The 19,316-nt window shown below is 41.9% G+C and overlaps 1 protein-coding gene across 4 annotated transcripts in view; it reads right to left on the bottom strand.

Annotated features, from left to right (window-relative positions):
* sh3pxd2aa (SH3 and PX domains 2Aa) overlaps nucleotides 1-19,316 on the bottom strand; it is a 322,784-nt gene that overhangs the window by 58,888 nt on the left and 244,580 nt on the right. For 2 of the 4 annotated variants that reach the window (XM_043712866.2, XM_043712867.2), the window contains 2 exons: nucleotides 13,195-13,278; nucleotides 710-827 (listed from right to left, as the gene is read on the bottom strand). In XM_043712866.2, coding sequence (XP_043568801.2) covers nucleotides 710-827; nucleotides 13,195-13,278 — 202 coding nt within the window. The remainder of the gene's footprint in view (nucleotides 1-709; nucleotides 828-13,194; nucleotides 13,279-19,316) is intronic. The other 2 variants (XM_087998826.1, XM_087998827.1) reach the window with 1 other exon arrangement.

Below are 19,316 nucleotides of genomic sequence, written 5' to 3'. Positions count from 1 at the left end.
ATGTAATAAAGATTTATAAGGATGTTACTAAAACTGAAAGATTTCAGTTATAAAGAGAGGCTGGATAGGCTGGGACTTTTTTCCTGGATCATAGGAGGCTAAGGGGTGACCTTCTAGAAATGTATAAAATCACGAGGGACATAGATAATAAGGTGAATAGCCAAGATTTTTCCCCAGCTTAGGGGAGTCCAAAACTAGAGGGCACAGGTTTAAGGTGAGAGGGGAAAGATATAAAAAGGACCTGAGGGGCAACGTTTTCACACAAAGGGTGGTGCATATATGGAATGTGCTGCCAGAGGAAATGCATACAATTACAACATTTAAAAGTCATTTGGACATGAAATAGATCGGAAAGGTTTAGCAGGTATTCGGCCAAGCACAGGTCAATGGGACTGGCTCAGTTTTGGAAAACTGGTCGGTATGGACAAATTGGGGCAAAGGGCCTGTTTCTGTGCTGTACCCTCTATGACTGGGATTGCTTTCTTTGGAGCAGAGGAGGTGGCGGGGGGGCAGACCAACTGAGTTTCCGTTTTTATTTGCAACAATTTACTCAGCAGCACTTCACTTCTGAGGTTCCAGCTTATTACCATGTTATATCCAATTAATTGCTTTTTAATATAGCTCCAACATTTATACTATACCTGAGAGGTAAAGTATAAGGACACTCATTGTATTAACTGCACAATGTATCTGTAAAGGATAAGCTTACCTGATGAACCACCAGCCCTCCAGATTCCTCTGTATGACCTCCACCACTACGCCTTTCTCAAAGCCAATCTCATCTTTGCCCTGGTTGACATATGGCTGTACAGTGATGTACTTCTCCTCTAACACAAATAAATATGACAGTAATGTTAGTACAAACCAATTTCAAATTATCGCTCAGAGATATAATTATCCAAAATTGAGAACGAATGTTCAGAAATCAGTCTTGATAGTGATGACGAGCTGCTAGACGAGAAACTCCGATAATTCACCCATTGTGTAACTTAAACCTGAATTATTCAATCTTTCATTTTAAGCAAAATTAATAATCCAATATAATGCTGGGAAACTGAATCGTTAGTTGAGTTTCACTTTAGGGAAGAACAATAGATTTATAGAGGAACCTCGATTATCCGAACAACACAGGTGGTGGAATATATTGGAAAAAAGGAGGTTATGAACATTGGTAAGAAGAATGGAGGAGCCAAATACAATTTAAATGGAATATGTGTTGTAGCTTTGTGCAGTCTGAGGGATTTGGGGTCCTTGGGCATAAGTCACAAAAAGCTGACATTTGAGTTCATTGGGTAATAGGGATGACAAATGGAATGTTGACCTTTTTATTTCAAAAGAAATGACATATAAAAATAAGGAAGTCATAGTCATAGTGTCGTGGAGCATGGAAACAGACCCTTTGGTCCAACCAGTCCATGCCAAACATAATCCCAAACTAAATTAGTCCCATCTGGCTGTTCCTGGCCCATAACCCCACAAACCTTTCTTCTTCATGTACTTATCCAAGTGTATTTTTAAACGCTGTAACTGTGCCCACATCCACCACTTGTTGAGAAAGTTCATTCCACATGAGAACCATCACTGAGTAAACATTTGTCTCTCATGTCTTTTTTAAATCTCTCTCTTCTCACCTTAAAATATGCCCCCTAGACTTGAAATTCTCCAGTCTAGGGAAAAGACACCCATCATTAACCCTATCTATAAACCTCATGACGTTTTCTTGATAAAACTATACAAAGTAGTAGTCAGAGAATGCCTTGAATATTGTGAATAGTTTTCATCCCCTTATCTAAGGCCCAAATTTCCATAGGTTATATGACACAAAACCAAGCTAACCTGTGTGTGCACTTTTCAACTCCACTCAAACTACTTTCCGTAATTTCTCATCGAAGCCTAATCATTTTGTCAACTCCTGTCTCCCTCAAGTACTTGTCCAGCTAAATGCACATCATACGCTATTCACTTGAACTGCTCCTGAAGTAGTAAATGGTACATTCTTACCACTCTATGTATAAAGATGTTTCTTCTGAATTTCTAGTTTTGCTCTTCTCGCCAAGAGGCAACATTGGGATGACCCTTGTGCTTCTTTAGCTCAGTCCAAGTTGTGTTCAGGCTTTTGAGGGGATTTCACCATGAGGTCTAGCACATCTTCTCACTGTATCTTACCAAACTTGTCTCATTAACTACCTACCACGTCACTTTGGTGTCTGTCAAGTCAGACTCCAGCTTTGCATTCCCAGAACAACTTGTCACTTTGCAGATATCCCTAAAACATCAGCTGCCTTGTGTCTTCACCATCCTTAAAAGGCAGCTGCGCATCCAGAGGAGCACTGGCATATTAAAGCTGCTCTCCTCAGTCAGAGATGTATACAGAGGATGTAGGAGAAGGGTAAGGTGGCACTATGATTCTATGATAGGACCTGGCTACTCTGGTCAAGGGTGTTGGGCAAAGTAAAGATGTTATTTTCCTGGAGTGGTAGCAGAGGAGGCCAAGTCACCAGATCCTGGCAGTCCGGTCAGAGGTCAGTGCCATCTTAATGGTCCAGGGGAACATCAGCAGCATCGTAAGAAGACCAATGACTTTCTCCCTTGCACCAGGGTAAATGCTACATTTGTCTCTCTGCTAGCTCACTCTATCTCTGCCACTGCACCCCGCACCTCCCATAAAAGTTCATGCTCTGCCACTCTCACTGCTGTTAAACAGCCACCTACTCAGCCCCAGGCAGGAAATGACCATGTTGTCAGCAATTAGACACTGTGTCCATATGCAAAGGGATGAACAGGAGCGGCAGACTGATATGAGGAATACAATGGCTGTTATTGCCCAGAACTGCAGCGGTGCAGTAAATCATGGAATAATCTGGCTGACTACTGAAGAGGTGCACATACGCTAGGAACCAGCTATTGATTTTCAAGACCAAAAGCATGATGAAGGCAGACACTCCAGATGCCCATCCCCATAGGGAGACATAGCATTGCCAAAGGCATCCAGCCAAAGGACAAACCACACACAACCTCCTCAGTAGCCTCCACTCAGAACTCTCCAGAGGTAGCCAGAATCTCCACCTTCACTGCATGTGCTCCTTTGAATCTTGGGAGTTGCAGCCAAAAAAGCATAAATTTGCAACTGCCAAGAAAGTACTCAACATATTTGGCCTGTCCAGAAGTAAGAGCCCCCAGATCGCCTGACCAAACCTTCAGGGCCAACATATCCACTGCTATGCTTGCTCCTTCCATTCTAGCTGCAGAACCGGGTTTTGCCCTGAGACATAATGGGAGGAACTGGAAGAAGAAAATTTATCTACAGCATTTTGATAGCACAAGCGACAATGTACTATATGTTGCATGGCACATTTCTTTAAACGGCATTGCTCTGACATTATATTGCTCTGTATCACTAAGAGTCTATATAACCACGAATGTGACTCAGAACCCCCTTCCCACAAGGCTTTCTTCCTGTCCATGCTTTACCATATTCCCTATGAGATATTGTTGCCAATCTTCACAGCTGTAATTTTCTCTTCCCCAGCAACCTGCAGCTCCAGTCTCAAAGAGTAGCCTGCTTGAACTTGTTCCTGTGGCAGTGGACGTATTGGTCCCCCACTACCTCCCTTACTCTTAGGTTCTGTGTACAGACCTGACAGACTGCCTGTGGTCCATGTTCTTGGGTGACCTAACCTAACATCCCAAGATGAGAAGTGTACAGTCCTTTGACTGATGGCTGTACATCTCCACAACTGCGTTAGCATTACTCCTCCCAGACTGTCTAATGCAAAGCCATGGGACTGACCGTGACACACTACCTGGAAGCAGAGGCATGGACTTCCCTGACTGATAGCACCTCAACCGGGCACCTGACCATGGCCAATCTCCTGCCCTTGATTTACTGTGCTGGATCCCACTGATTGATGGGTGTCTCCATGGAACTTCAGAGAGCACCATTCCCTTAAGACTTTGAGAAATTACTACTTGCTCTGCATGTGCAATGTGTTTGCAGCACAAGTTCCTGGCACATGATCCAGGGGGTGATTGATGTAGCACACTGTCATAGAGCAAAATGTACGAGCCCTTGACTGAGGACTGCTAAGCTTGAAGGTATGTTGCCTGATTGTGTGACTGATAATAGCAAGGCAAAGCATGGATGCTGAGAGTATGCTGGTAGGCACTGAGTGGGGGAATGCTAAAAAGCAAGCAAGCTAGCTTAAGACACAATCTAGACCAATTCATGAGCTGAATTCCCGACCATGCATTCAAACTCCCCACATTGTAGTCTTTCTATTCTAGTTGTCTGTGCGTTTGTAATGCAAGTCTGTACTTTGTGAGCAGCCTGCAAGCTTTTCAGAGGTCAAATGATGGTCATGAGGGGTTCACAAATGCTGGATGCTTACTTCAAAAAGGTAGTTTAGGACCTGTGGTGGTGCCCATGGATCATGCCCTGAGATACTGTTTGGCCCTTCACAACATCGAGGTCCCCAAGAGCAAGTAAGCTATTAATTTCCCAGTCAAATTTCTTCAGTGTCAGAAGGAGATTACCTGGAGAGGAACAGGGGTTTGTTTACACTGGGAGAATCTGCCATCAAACTGAACAAACAGTGTAATGCATTAGGCTTTCAGATAGAAGAATCTGGAATTTTACTTTGGGCTCAGGGCAAACATCCATAGCTTGGAAGATAAAAGTTTTTTTTTAAATTTCAGTTTTGGCTGTTTTTCAAAAGTCTTGGCTGAAGCTGGAACTGTGCAACATTTGCTCCTCAAAAAGGTAGTTTAGGACAGGTGAAAAAATGTAACCTAAGTGTAAAGAGTTCAGTTTAAAATTTCCAGACCAGAGGTTTTTGATTACAATTCCAAAAATGTCAAGTAAAGCTGAGAAAATCAAAGTTATGTGACAAATCAAGGAAGAGGCTAACAGATTCTCATGATCGGGGAATTGAAGCCACATTTAAGTCTAAATCCATGAGAAGGGTAGAGAAGGGAATTCTCTTCAGATTTCGAGTACTGAAACAGAATGCTGCTATAGATTAATGAGATTGTACGTTTATTGAGTATTTAAAAAACTTTATATCTGTTACATGTAAATAGTTCAGTTTTTTTGGCTTTGCCTTCATTTCCATTGCATAATAAACTTTTGTTTTACTGTTAAAACTGAATCTGCAGGTCATTCTTCTAGGGCATGGGTATCAATGAAACAGGTAGGAAAAGGGATGAGACCCTGAAGGCAGAATTACAGGGACTAGGGAGGAAATTAAAAAGCAGGATCTCAAGATCAGTAAACTCAAGATTATTCCATGCCATGTGCCAGTGAGCATAAGAAGAGGAGGACTGAACTATTGAAAATGTAGCTGGAGAACAGGTGTAGGAGGGAATGCATCAAATTTGTGAGGAATTGGGAACAGTTATGGGGCAGAATGACCTGTACAAGCTGGACAGCTTAGACCTTGTGGGGAGATTTGCTGGTCTTGTTTGAGTGGGTTTAATCTAGCTTGTTAGACAGATGGAAACCTGATGGATAACCCAGATTGGAAGGATGCAAAGTTGGTAACAGGAAATCAAAAGGATGCTAGGGAGACTAGAACATAGGAGAAAAATGCGAGGTGATTCACTTTGGAAGGAGCAACAGGAATAAAAAGTACTGGGTTAATGGTAAGATTCTTGGGAGTGTAGGTGAGCAGAGAGATCTCAGTGTCCGTGTACATAGATTCCTGAAAGTTGCCACCTCGGTTGATAGGGTTGTTAAGAAGGCATACAGTGTATTAGCTTTTATTGGTACAGGAGTCTTTTATTGGTAGAGGGATTGAGTTTTGGAGCCACGGGGTCATGTTCAGATGTACAAAACTCTGGTGTGGTTGCACTTAGAAATGTTGACAGTTCTGGTCACCGCATTATAGCAAGGAAGCTGTGGAAAGGGTTCAGAGGAAATTTACTAGGATGTTGCCTGGTATGGAGGAAAGGTCTTATGAGGAAAGGCTGAGGGACTTGAGGCTGTTTTCGTTAGAAAGAAGAAGGTTGAGAGGTGACTTAATTGAAACATATAAGATAATCAGAGGGTTAGATAGGGTGGACAGTGAGAGCCTTTTTCCTCAGATGGAAATGGCTAGCACGAGGGGACATAGCTTTAAAATGAAGGGTGATAGATATAGGACAGATGTCAGAGGTAGTTTCTTTACTCAGAGAGTAGAGGGGGTGTTGAACACCCTGCCTGTAGCCAACTTTAAGAGCATATAAATAGTCAATGGATAAACATATGGATGAAAATGGAATAGGTTAGATGGGCTTCAAATTGGTTTCATAGGGCAGCGCAACACCAAGAGCAGAAGGGCCTGTACTGCGCTGTAATGTTCTATGTTCCATTGAAGTGAGCAGCAAGGATGATTCAAAAGCAGAATGATGTCAAAAAGACAAAGTTAAAGACATTCTAACTGAATGCACACAGCACTCCTTCTCCCCACACTTTCTCTGGAGTTCTACAGAGGGATGTACCTTAAACTCCCCCCCATTTCCCCAGATAATCTAACCAACATTGCCCTGTACAGGGCAGAGGTGGAACCTATCAAAAAGGTGCAATGTGTGTGTGTGCGCGTGCTTTTGAAGACTTACCCGACAAAAGCAGCAGCAGCAGCTGTTTTATTGATGGTGTCCAGTCCAGCTGCCCCGGAGAGGGGGCGGGGGCAGTGTTAGATGGGGGGGCAGTGCTGGATGGGGATTGGGGGCAGTTCTGGATGGGGATGGGGGCGTGGGCGGGGTTTGGGGGACAGTGTTGGACGGTGTTGGGGCGGAGTTAGATTGTTGAGGGCGGGGGCGGTGTTGGACAGGGTTGGGGGGCGGGGGGATGTTGGACGGTTGAGGCGGGTTGCAGTGTTGGATGGTGTTTGGAGGGCGTCGGGAGGGCAGTGTTGGATGGTTGGGGGCGGGGGGTCGGTGTTGGATGGGGTTGGGAGCTGAGTTGGACAGGGTTGGGGGATCGGGCGAGGGGGTGTTGGATGGGGTTGGGGTGGGGGAGCAGTGTTGGAAGGAGTTGAGGTGTAGGAGGGGGGTAGTGTTGGATGGGGTTGGGGGTGCGGTGTTGGAAGAGGTTGTGGGCATGCGGGGAGGAAGACCGGGAAAGGTGTTGGATAGGGTTGGGGGCAGTGGTGTGGTGTTGGATGGGGTTGGGGGTGTGGTGTTGGATGGGGTTGGGGGTGGGGGCGGTATTGGACAGGGTTGAAGGGTGGGGGGTGGCATTGAATGAGGTTGAGGGATGGGGGGCAGTGTTGATCGGTGTTGGAGGACCCACGGGGAGGTTAGGTGGTGTTGGACGGGGTTGGTGGGGGCGGAGGGGTGGTATTGGATGGAGTTGGTGGGGGCTGGAGGGGGGGTGGTATTGGATGGTTGGGGGGCGGTGTTGGACGGGGGCAGTGTTGGGTGGCGGTGTTGGACAGTTGGGGGGGGGCGGTGTTGGATGGGGGCGGGGATTGATGTTGGATGGTTGGGGGGCACTGGAGGTGGGCAGTGTTAGACGGGGGTGAGGAGTGGTGTTGGGGGGGGCGGTGTTGGACAGCTGGGGGGGGGGGGGGGTGCGGGAGGGCGGCAGTGTTGCCCAGGGGTGGGGGCTCGCGCGCTGTGTGCTTCTGCAGTTTCATGCACAAGGAGCAGACTTTAAAAACTCCGAGCCCCAGAGGAAAGTCATTTAATCGGTTAACCGAATAATCGATTATCCGAACAAAATAGTGCCCGCCCATCTTGTTTGGATAATCGAGGTTCCCCTGTTTATGGGCCAGGTGGGACTAGATTGGGTTGAGATATCTGGTCCGCGTGGATGAGTTGGACCGAAGCGTCTGTTTCCATGCTGTACATCTCTAATGACTCTATGACTCTATGTGGTGAATAGGACTAGGAACTGAATATTCAAAGATATTCAATGTTCAGTAAACTCCAATGAAGGCAGGCCCAATGTTTCTAACCTTGCCTCCTCAGACCCAAACCCAATATCAATTGAATGAACCTCCTCTGAATTGCTTCTAGCATATTTATATCCTTTCTTAAATGAAATGACCGAAACTGTACACAGCAATGCAAATATGATCTGCAGTGCCTGTACAGTTGTAGCAAAACATCCCGACTTTTATATTCCATTTCCTCTTAAATAATACGCTGCTTTCCTTTTGTTCCGGCCAAAGTGAACAATTTCGTATTTTCATACAACATATTCCATCTAAGCTTTTGGCAATTATTGCAGAAGGAATAGAGTTTAAAAGTATGGAAGTGTTGCTGCAACTGTACAAGGCATTAGTGAGACTACACCTGGAGTATTCATGCAATTCTGTCCACTTACTTGAGGAAGTATACAGAGGAACCTCGATTATCCGGTATTTGATGATCCAAATTTCAGAATATCTGGCAAGATCACAAGGTCCTGATGCTTGGCTAAACTATGTTCTCCAGCATTCGATTAACCGACCAAAATACTCCTCGCCTGTGTCCTTCGGATAATCAAGGTTTCTCTGTATTTGGATTGTAGGCAGCTCAGAGGTGAATCACTAGATTGAATCCACAGATGAGGGGTTTGTCTTATGAAAAACATATGCTGTCTGGAGTTTAGAAGAATGACAGGACATCTAAATGATGTATTTAAGACACTAAAGTGGATAGATAAAGTAGATTTAGAAAGGATGTTTACTCAAGTGGGGCAATCTGGAACATGAGGTCATAATTTTAGGATAAGGGGTACCAGATTTAAAACCGATGAGGAGAAACTACATGTCTCAAAAAATCATGAATCTGTGAAATTCACTACCCAATAGTGCTGTGGATGCTGGGCTTTTGAGTAAGTTTCCGGAGAAGTTAGACAATTTCTTAATTAGCAATGGTTTGAAGGGTTGTGGAGAGGGGCAGGGAAGTGTCGCTGAGGCTGAGATGAGATCAGCAATTAGCATATCAAACAGCTGAGGTCCCAGTTCTTATGTTGTACCTGACAGTTTTTGCCACTCTCTTAACATACCTTATTTGCTTTGCAGACCATATGTCCTCTTCACAACTTACTTTCTTAACTATCTTTAAGTAAGTTTAACAACCAGGTCCTTTATCCAAGTTATTAATATAAATTGTAAATAGTTGAGGCCCCAGCACTGATCCTTTGGGACTCAACGAGTTAATAGCTTGCAAAACCAAAAGTTAACCATTTATCCCTACTCCTTGTTTTCTGTTAGCTAACCATTCTTCTATCCATATTGTTAGGTTATTCCCTATCTGATGTGTTCTTATTTTGCATTGTAATATTTGTAGCAGCACCTTGTCAAATGCCTTCTGGAAATCCAAGTATAACACATCCCTTTTTTCACATTGCTTGTTACTTCCTCAAAGTTCCAATAACTTAGTCAAATACAATTTTGCTTTCACAAATTAAAATAAAATACTGCAAATGCAGGCGATCTGAAATAAAAACGATAATTGCTGGAGAAACTCATCAAGTCTAGTAGCATCTGTGGAGAGAGAAACAGATTTATTCTTTCAAATCCAAAGATTTCTTTGGAACATGCCCTTTCACAAAATCATGCTGACTCTTCCTAATTGTACTGAGATTTTCTAAGTTACCTGGCACCACTCAAGAGCAGCAGAGTGTACCATTTACAAGATGTAGTTCAGAAATTCACCATGTTTCTTAAACATCACCTTCAAACACATAACCTCTAGTGACACAGGTGGTTCATACAAGGGAACACTATCAGTTGCAGGTTCCCCTCTAAGCCACTCATTATCCTGACTTGGAAATATATTCACTATCGAAGGGTCAAAATTCTGAAATTCCCTCCTAATGACATTCCGAGTCCACCTGCATCAAAAGGACTGTGGCAATTAAAGAAGGCAGATTTCCATCACCTTCTCAAGGGCAACTAGGGATGTGTAAGGAATGCCGGCCAATAACATCCATATCCATAAAATTTACTTATGTTAAGCTATGTAGCCTGTAGTTTCTTGAGTTATTTTTGTTTCCCCTTCCTTGAATAGAGGATTCACATTTGTGATATTCTAACCTGATGCATCTTTCTAGAGTTTAGGGAATTTCAGAAAATTAAAACCAATGCATCTACTATTTAAGCAGCCACTTCTTTTAAACCTTAGGATGAAGTCCATCAGGAACTGGGTGTCAGCTTTTGGTTCTATTAGTTTTCTCAGGACCTTCTCCATGGTGACTGCAATTGTTTTAAGTTTCTTTGTCCCTTTTGCCCCATGATTCTGAACCTATCACTGTATTTTGATTATGGACTAAAATGTAAATGGGACTATTTTAAAACCAAGAACTGAGGAAGGAATTGTTGCATTTTTAAAAATAAGTTAATGAAACTGATCATGTGTGATATTTACACTGGTCTCTTGTTCAAGCAGTGGGGACTATGTTTGTAGATGGCATGGATTTGGAGCAGGAAAAAGTGGAAATGGAATGAAATAGGAATGGGGCAATGGAGGAAACAAAGCGGATGAAGTACACACTGGCAGGTACAGTACAATTTATTAGCACACACTGAGGTAGTGTATAGGTGTATTTGCAGAAATGTTATTCTAATTTGTAAACTGGCATAACATGTTGACGTTAAATCCTAACTAGACAATTGGAATTTAACAACTTGCAAGATTGGTGTTTCTTAATTCATTCTCAGATTACGGACGTTGGTGGCAATCCCAAATTGACCTTGAGAAAATGGTATTAAGCTGCGTGCTTGAACTGTTGTAGTCAGGCACAACCACAGAGTTGTTAAGGAGGGAGTTCCACGATTTTGACCCGGTGACAATGAAAGAACAGTGATATATGTAGCATGTAAAATTTAAATTTATGGGCATGGAACTAGCACTGGGGAAAGAGGGAGCTGTATCATTGGGATAGCCTTCACTTGCACACTGCTGAGACCAATGTCTAGCAAATCATAGAACTAGGACTAAATGATGGGGGGAAATAAAAAGTTCATGTCAGAGGAGATTCAGAATATTAATGAGTAGATTTGAAAAAAATCACAGCAGACTAAAGAATTAAGTCTGTCTCTCTCTTCACAGATGCTGCCATCATTTTTTTTTCTTTTTATTTCCAATTTCCAGCATCCACATTACAGGCATTTGCCAGGTTGTGAATGGGTTCTGTTCTTCAGTCCATTTGCAAATCGATTTGTATGCAAGTCAGAACACAATGCAGTACAACATAAATTAGCAGTTCATAAGTACAGGAAATGTTCGAATGTCAGATCATTAAAATTACACCCCTGTAGGGGATCATGTTCGTAGGTACGAGCATTTGTAAATCGGACATTTATAAACTGGGGAACCCTATATTTAGCTTTTATTAAGACATGGTCAATTTATCACATTAGTGGTAGAGGTATAACCAGAATGTGACAGGAAGGAAAGAGTGAGCAAACATATGAGTGCACCAGCACATCAGAGCAGGGAAGTAGAAGTGAAAAGACAGAATTAAAGGCTCTTCAACTGACTGCATACAACATTCATGACATGATGAACTGATAACACAAACAGAAATATTTGAGCTTTAATTATTACAGAGACATGGTTGCAACATGACCAAGGCTGGAAACAATATGTCCAAGGGTATGTGACATGTTAGAAGAATAGGAAGAAAGGAAAAGAGATCAGGTAGTTCTGTTGAGCAAGATGTAGAATCAGTTTAGGTAAAGATAAGAACTAGCAAAGGAAAGAAGTCACTGGTGGGAGTAATTTATGGGTCCGATAGCAGTAGCTATATTGTAAGACAGAGTATAAATTTATTGGGTTGAAGGATTCACTGGCTAGCTGAGCGTTTATTGCCTAGCCCTAAATTATCGAGAAGTGATGGTGAGCTACCTTCTTGAACCGCTACAATGCATTTGGTGCAGGTGCACCTACCATGCTGTTAGGGAGTTCCAGGATTTTAATTAACTGACAGCGAAGGAACAGTGATAATTTCCCAAGTCAGGATGGAGTGTGTCTTGAAGGTGAACTTGCAGGTGGTAGCCAGGACATATAACTACTGTCCTTCTACGTAATAGAGGTTGTGAATTTAGAAGGAGCTGTTGAACAAGGTTTGATTAGTTGCTGCAATGCATTTTGTAACTAGTACATAGTGCTGTCATTTTGCATCGGTGCTGGAGGGAGTGAATGTTTTAAGTTCGTAGGTGGTTTGCCATTTAGATGAAGACTTGTAATAAGGGTACTGCAATAATCATGGGCAATTTTCATCTTCATATAGATTGGATAAATCAAATTGGTGGAGGTAACCTTCAGGATGAGTTATAGAACTTTTGGGATAGCTTCTCAGGACATTGCATTCTGTAACCAATTGGAGATAGGCTAGTTCAGATCTGATGATATATAACAAGACAGGATTAATTAATGATCTCTGCCGCAAAAGACTCTTCAAGCAAGAATTATCGCAACATGATAAGAATTTCAAATAAAAACAGAAAGTTCTGGAGAAACTCTGCCAGTCTTGCAGCATCTTAGACAGAAACAGAGTTAATGTTTCAAGTCCAATATGAATCCTCTTCAGCTGTTGTAACACAGGAACAAAATCTGGGGCCATAGATTCAGATCAGATGGATTTGACAGATGGTGAACAAATGTAGCTGCATTAAAAAAAATATTTCATTATAATTTACCACAGCAAGCTTACTAATCAGTTCTATTGTTAAGCTTTGAAAAAATCATGAATTTGTTGCATTTATGTCAACATTGCCCCACTTTCAGCCACATAACTCTCACACCTTCTGCAATATCAATGTTCACCATCATTTAAGGAATATCATCATTTATTTCTGTTTACTGCATTCATTTTAAGAGTTTTCTCTGAAGTAATTTTAAAAACTGTACTTATAGGTTTATTTCAGAATTCTCCATTAACGCTCTACCTCAAAGTTAAAATTAACATTACTCAATCTGACCCAGGTTTTGTTTGCATCTACTCTGCTGCTACTGAAAATAAAGATTTGCAGAAGGAACTGTAACGAATGAAAAATCAAGTCAAAACCACCAGAAACGCTCAAAGTGGCACACTGACAGTAACACAAGACACATGTACACACACCCAGCTGCATCAGAGGTTAGAACATCCTTTTTTTTTAGAAAGAGAAGTACTGTGAAATACAAAGTGTTTAATCTTACACCACTTCTCTTTTCTTGCAGTCACGGAATTAAACATGAAATTGTGCATGCTGTAAGAGAGTGCAGAGCTTTCTTCACCTGGGCTTTGTTGGCGGTTACACATTCCTCCCAGAGTCCACCTCCGGTCCAGCCGCCGCAGATGGGCTTTGCGTCTCTTAGTGACTACAAGCATGGAGGGAAATGTGAAAACAAAACACACAAAAAACAAACAGGAAAGTGTTTACAACAAAGAGATGAACATGTTGACAAAGCAATTACGAGAATCAAGACTGGAGGAAGTTTTGGAGCTGAACCTCTATAAATAATCCATTTATAGTAAAAACACCCAAAGCTGATCACGGCTACGTACTCTTGACATCTATGACTCTGTAAATTAGAAAAGGTCCAAGGTATTCCTTCAGTTTAGTAATGCAGAATACATTCAAGAAAGCTGCATATCCCCATAACTTGTGCCCAATCTTGGCAACTATTAGCTGCATAAACCAGAATTCAATGATGAGAGCTGGCTGGTAATTAATTGTAAAGGTGGGGAAGCATAGATCTGAAGCTCTTCTGTCTCATCAATAAGCTGTCCATAGTATCAAGGATTGTCTATAACAGCAACTTCATTTATTTAGGACTTTGGTGAGATAACGCCAGGAATAAAGTGCACAGGTTTGGTCTTTATAGGTGAGGATGTTAATACTAGCTTTAATGTAGAACAATTAATGTTCTCTAGGTTGGTTCCTAGATTGACAAGGTTGCCCTATGAGGAGTGAGTGACTAAGATGAGCCCATATTCTAGAAAAATGAGAGATACCAAAATGGCAAGAGGCAATTTTCCCTGGGTGGAGAGATTAGGGGTTAAATGCTAAGAATAAGGAGCCAACCATCTGAGACTGAGATAATATGGATGCCTTCACTCAAAAAATTGTGAATCTCTTGTCACAATGTAACTTCACAACTTTAGTAGCTGTTCATGGATTGAAATAATCAATAATAACTCTTGCTGGAATTAAATGTTCCTCAAGATGAAAGGGTCAAGGAGAAACAGTTATAAAGGAATTGAAAACATCATGTGAATTAACCATTTCTGGGAAGACACAACATGAACACACTGTTTCCTGGGACAGAGAAGATAACAACTGCTTGGTAATCTGCTGCCTTGTGACAAATAGGGCAATTAAAACTGCCTGCAGAAAGAATGGTCTGAAGTGAAATGGTTAATTTCGGGAAAAGCTGTGTTTCAAACAGACAACTAACCCTGAATGTAACAGGGAACGGGGCGCTACCTCTGATAAGAAGACAAACTGCAGACTTGAGGTCTACAAGAGTGTAGTCATTGTTGAGAATGGCAGAGTGGTTAGCACTACTGCCTCACAGCGCTAGAGACCCGGGTTCAATTCCCACCTCAGGCGACTGTGTGGAGTTTGCACGTTCTCCCCGTGTCTGCGTGGGTTTCCTCCGGGTGCTCCGGTTTCCTCCCACAGTCCAAAGATGTGCAGGTCAGGTGAATTGGCCATGCTAAATTGCCCGTAGTGTTAGGTAAGGGGTAAATGTATGGGAATGGGTGGGTTGCGCTTCGGCGGGGCGGTGTGGACTTGTTGGGTCGAAGGGCTTGTTTCCACACTGTAAGTAATCTAATCTAATCTAAAAAAAAATAATGCATCATCAATAATGTCACACTGCAAACTTGAAAGAGAGAAAATTGTTTAAGAGCTAAATACCAGAACTCCACCCTCAGCAGAACTCTGAAGAACAACACTGCAGAAGGATCAAACACTGAAGACTTCCAGGGACAGGCACGATTGGTGGAATCCTGGCCAGATTCCATCATTAGTCAGGTAATAGCCAGGTTGAGTTGGGAGGCTTAACTTGCTTAGTTGAGCTATCTATTTTGGTTGCTATAAGCTACAAAGATTAAATCATTCTTTCAGTACCTGACTGTCTGTGAGATTTCTTAATAAGTAGCTAAATTAAAGAAAACTTCTGGTGGTTTACCCACAACACTTTGGAATTCTCTAACCAAAGCTACGGATGCTTAATTGTTGAATATATTCAAAACTAAGATTGATAGATTTTTAATGACTAACTGTTTAAAGATAGTGGAGATGTAACAGTAAAGTGGAGTTCAGGCAGAGGATCAGTCATGATCTTATTGAACGGTACAGCAGGCTCCATGGACTCTTATATGTGAAACTATTTCTTCTTTTTTAATATATAACATCCTTAACATTGCAAAACACCACAAAGCACTTCACAGGAGCATTATTAGATAAGATTTGACAACGAACTATATGAGGAGATATATGGGCAAGTTATCAAAGACTTGTCCATAGTAGTAGGTTTGAAGGAGCTTCTTAAATGAGGACACAAGTAGTATAGAAAAAGGTTTACGTAGGAAATTCCAAGGAGGTACAGCCATCAATGATAGTGTGATTAAATGGGGTATGTGCAAGAATCAAAACTTGAAGGAGCAGAGATATTGGAGGCTGTAGAGTTGGAGGAGATGAGAAGAGAGAAAGGGTAACGACATAAAATGATTTGAAATTAAGAATAAACTTTTTAAATTTAAATGGCTGCCTTCAGTGAGCACAAGGGTAATTGGTGAAGGAAACCTGGTGTTTATTAGAATCTATCATGGAATCTTAGAAATGTTGAACTTACTAGAGGGTATAAAATGGGAAGTTTTGAGAACATCAGAGTAATTGAGCCTGAAGTAGCAAAGGAATCAGTAAGTATTTTGATAACAGGTGACAACAATCAAGAGACTTGATGGTGATCTGTAATTCTAGTGATGAAATAGAGCTGAGTGTCATCAGCATTTGTGCGAAATTCTGTAAGTAACAGTGTGTGAGCAAAAAGAGAAACAAGTGCAGAAAATTATCTGACTTGGACAATTAATGAGTTGATGCAGAGAGCTGTGCTGGCCAAGAATGAAGCTAATGATGTTTTATTCAGAGAATCCCATGAATTTGGGCATATGAATATCAAAAATTAACAAGACTAAGTTCTGTCTTTGATGATCTTGCATGAAAAGACAGTCTATCAGTCATTGTCCCAACTCATTCAAGAACAATTCTAGAAAAATTCCATCAGCAGAAAGTCTCTCATGCTGATAAAACTGTATTCTAGCATGAGCTGCTAGTCTTAGTTTAGGTCAAGTAAAAGTAGAAAATCCAAAGGTGTGGGAAGCATACCAGCACTTTGGTGCAGTAGACTGGTGATTCCTTCAGTGCATAACAAGACGCTAAACACTCAATGCCGTGGGAATTTACCTCATGCTTTCAGGCCTCTATGAGCTAGCCTACATAGGATGGTTCTATATAAAATGGTTCATAAAATCCCACTGATGTCAAGTAGAACTGAACAAAAGCTGCAGTCTCAAGGTGCATCTAAAATTGGTGACAGGCTGGGGTACGCATTAGGTTGTGGCCTATTGTGACCAATCTCCTTCTGTTCAGTACATTCTCAAATACAGCAACAGGAGTCATTGTGCAGAAGGCATGCTCTGTCAGTCATACTGGCTGTCTGGTTAATAGGCTGACAAGATTACTTACCAATTGCCATGAAAATACTGGCAGAAACGTAAAAGCAGCAGAGTCAAAACTGACACAGGCTTTAGCTTCGAGATGCAACCTATCACTAGACCATTAAACTGGTTTTAGAAATACATGACAAATCTCAAATTTGCAGATCTCACAGAAATTCATAAATGTAGAGATCACAAGGAGATAGTAACAGACCTTAGCAGAAATGGAGAGCTGAAATGGAAAGTCTCTGAACCAGTGAAAATACAATCTTTTAGTAGAACCCCAAAGACTGTTCCCAGCATGTCAGTTTTTATAATTTTGGCATTTAGTCACTCATCCATAAGCCATATTTCTGAGGTTTTAGTAAACCAGCAGTGAGCAAATCGAATAATACTGTCACTGGTATTCCTCTCTTAGGTGAAACTACAAATAGTGGTCACACAAAGATTGGCTTCTTAGAGAAAGAGCACATGCAACTGCACTAAAAAAGCTAAGGGAGCCACTTCAATCACCTACACACTTAAAAAAAATAAATTATAGAATGCACTGGTGGTGTGGCTGCATTTATTGCCCAGCCTTGGTTGCCCTAGGCATTCCTGAATTGCTCTATTCCTTTTAGTGACATTGCTCTCACAATTCTGTTTGATAATGATTCCAGAATCTTAATGCAATGCTTGTAGTAGATGTCCAAGATAAAACAATGTATGAATTGGAGGTGGTGATGTTCCAGTGTGTTTACTTATATCTTCATTTGTTTGAAGAAGTCAGGTGAGTAGAGGAAGCCATGGGGGAAAAGTGAACGGACTCTTCAATAGGCTGAACTGCTTATTTCTGCTCTGATGTCTTATGATTAAGTGAGAGACTGGAAATGAGGACCAGTACTGTACCAAGGATGCTACCCAGGCCCATGGCATATCTCTCCCCACAATATCTGTGCTAGGATCTTAGTCTGGCTCAGTGCTTTCAAAGCGAAAGCTAAGAATCCAGCAATTTATTTATTTTCTGCGGATACTATCGGTTTTCAGTGCTAACTGCTCACTTATGTTTAATCAAACCAAACATTTCTCCAGTCCAGATATCACAAGCAGTTTTATTTTTAGTAATGACAATGAGACTACAAATAAGTAATAGCTCTTTTAACACTCTGAGTAACAACCACCTTACATCATTGTGAAACATCCACACACTCTCAGCCTAACAATTTTGGAGACACAGTAGGAAAACTGGAGCCACTTTGTATATTGGACTGGGTGAAGAGATTATAAACATGAAACAAAAGGTTACTGCACATGCTAAAAGCTCAAGGTGTTGGGGTAAGAGATTAGCATGGATATAGGATTAGCTAACTACCAGGAAATGAGTTAGATAAATGGGTCATTTTCAGACTGCAAACTGCATAGAGTGAACTGTCGCAGACATCAGCGCTAAAGCCTCAACAACTTTTGCTTTGTATTAGTAACTCGAATGAAGAGGCAGACTGCACTGTAGCCAAATTTGCAGATGATACAATAGTTGGTAGAAAAGTAAGGTATACGGAGTGTACAGAAGTCTGCAAAGGGGTATTGCTAAGTTAAGTAACTAGGTAAAAGTTTGCCAAATGGAATGTAATCTTTATTTTTTCAAGAGATGTCAGTCTCACTGGCAAGCAGGAGGCTGGAAGAACACAGCAGGCCAGGCAGCATCAGGAGGTCGAAAAGTCAACGTTTCAGGTGTAAACCTTCTTCAGGACTTTGCTGAGAACTTCTTCAAAGTGGGCATTCTTTGAAGAGACTTCACAGTGGTACAAACTTGGTTCAAGACAAATAAATTGCAGATGCTGGAATCCAAGTCCTGAAGAAGGTTACACCCGAAAAGTCAATTTCTCCACCTCCTGATGCTGCCTGGCTTGCTGTGTTCTTCCAGCCTCTGCTTGTCTACATTAGATTCCAGCATCTGCACAATTTCCCTTCTAAATATGGGAAAATGTAAGGTTGTTCAGATTTTTTTAAATTGGAAGACAGTGGAGGATGCTGTAGTACAGTTGGATCTGCATTATCTTGTCCATGCATCACAAAGATGCAGGTACAATAAGTCATTAGGAAGGCACATAAGACCATAAGATCATAAGGCACAGGAGCAGAAGTAGGCCATTCAGCCCATCTACTCTGCTCTGCCATTCAATGAGGTCATGGCTGATCTGATAATCCTTAATTCCATTTTCTTGTATTTTCCCCATAACCCTTGATTTCCTAATTGACTAAAAATGACTATCTCACTCTCAAATATACTTAATCACTTAGCTTCAACAGTCCTCTGTGGTAAAGAATTCCACAAATTCACAAAGCTCTGAGAGAAGAAATTCCTCCCATCTCTGTCCTAATGGTGTGACCCCTTCATCTGAGATTATGCCCTCTGGTCCTAGACCATCCCACAAGGGGAAATAGCCTTCCTGCATCTACCCTGCCAAATCCTCTAAGAATCCTGTTTGTTTCAGCAAGATTACCTCTCATTCTTATATATTCCAATGAGTACTGGCCTCCCTCCCCTCTTCCAAAATCAGTTCAATGGGATTGACGTAGCGAGCACTTGCTACGTCCATTCCCCATACAGGAGACAAGGCAGCAGCACCGTGTGCGAGCCCCCACCCTATCCACCCCCAACCCCGTCCCCAATCCAACCCCACCCCGCCCCCAACACCGACCAACCGCG

This window comes from Chiloscyllium plagiosum, unplaced genomic scaffold, assembly GCF_037043375.1.
Source record: "Chiloscyllium plagiosum isolate Xiang-an unplaced genomic scaffold, Cpla_swu_hap1 HiC_scaffold_22, whole genome shotgun sequence".
Taxonomy (NCBI): domain Eukaryota; kingdom Metazoa; phylum Chordata; class Chondrichthyes; order Orectolobiformes; family Hemiscylliidae; genus Chiloscyllium; species Chiloscyllium plagiosum.
The sequence above is the reverse complement of the archived record's forward strand: the minus strand, read 5'-3'. Positions and strand labels throughout refer to the sequence as shown.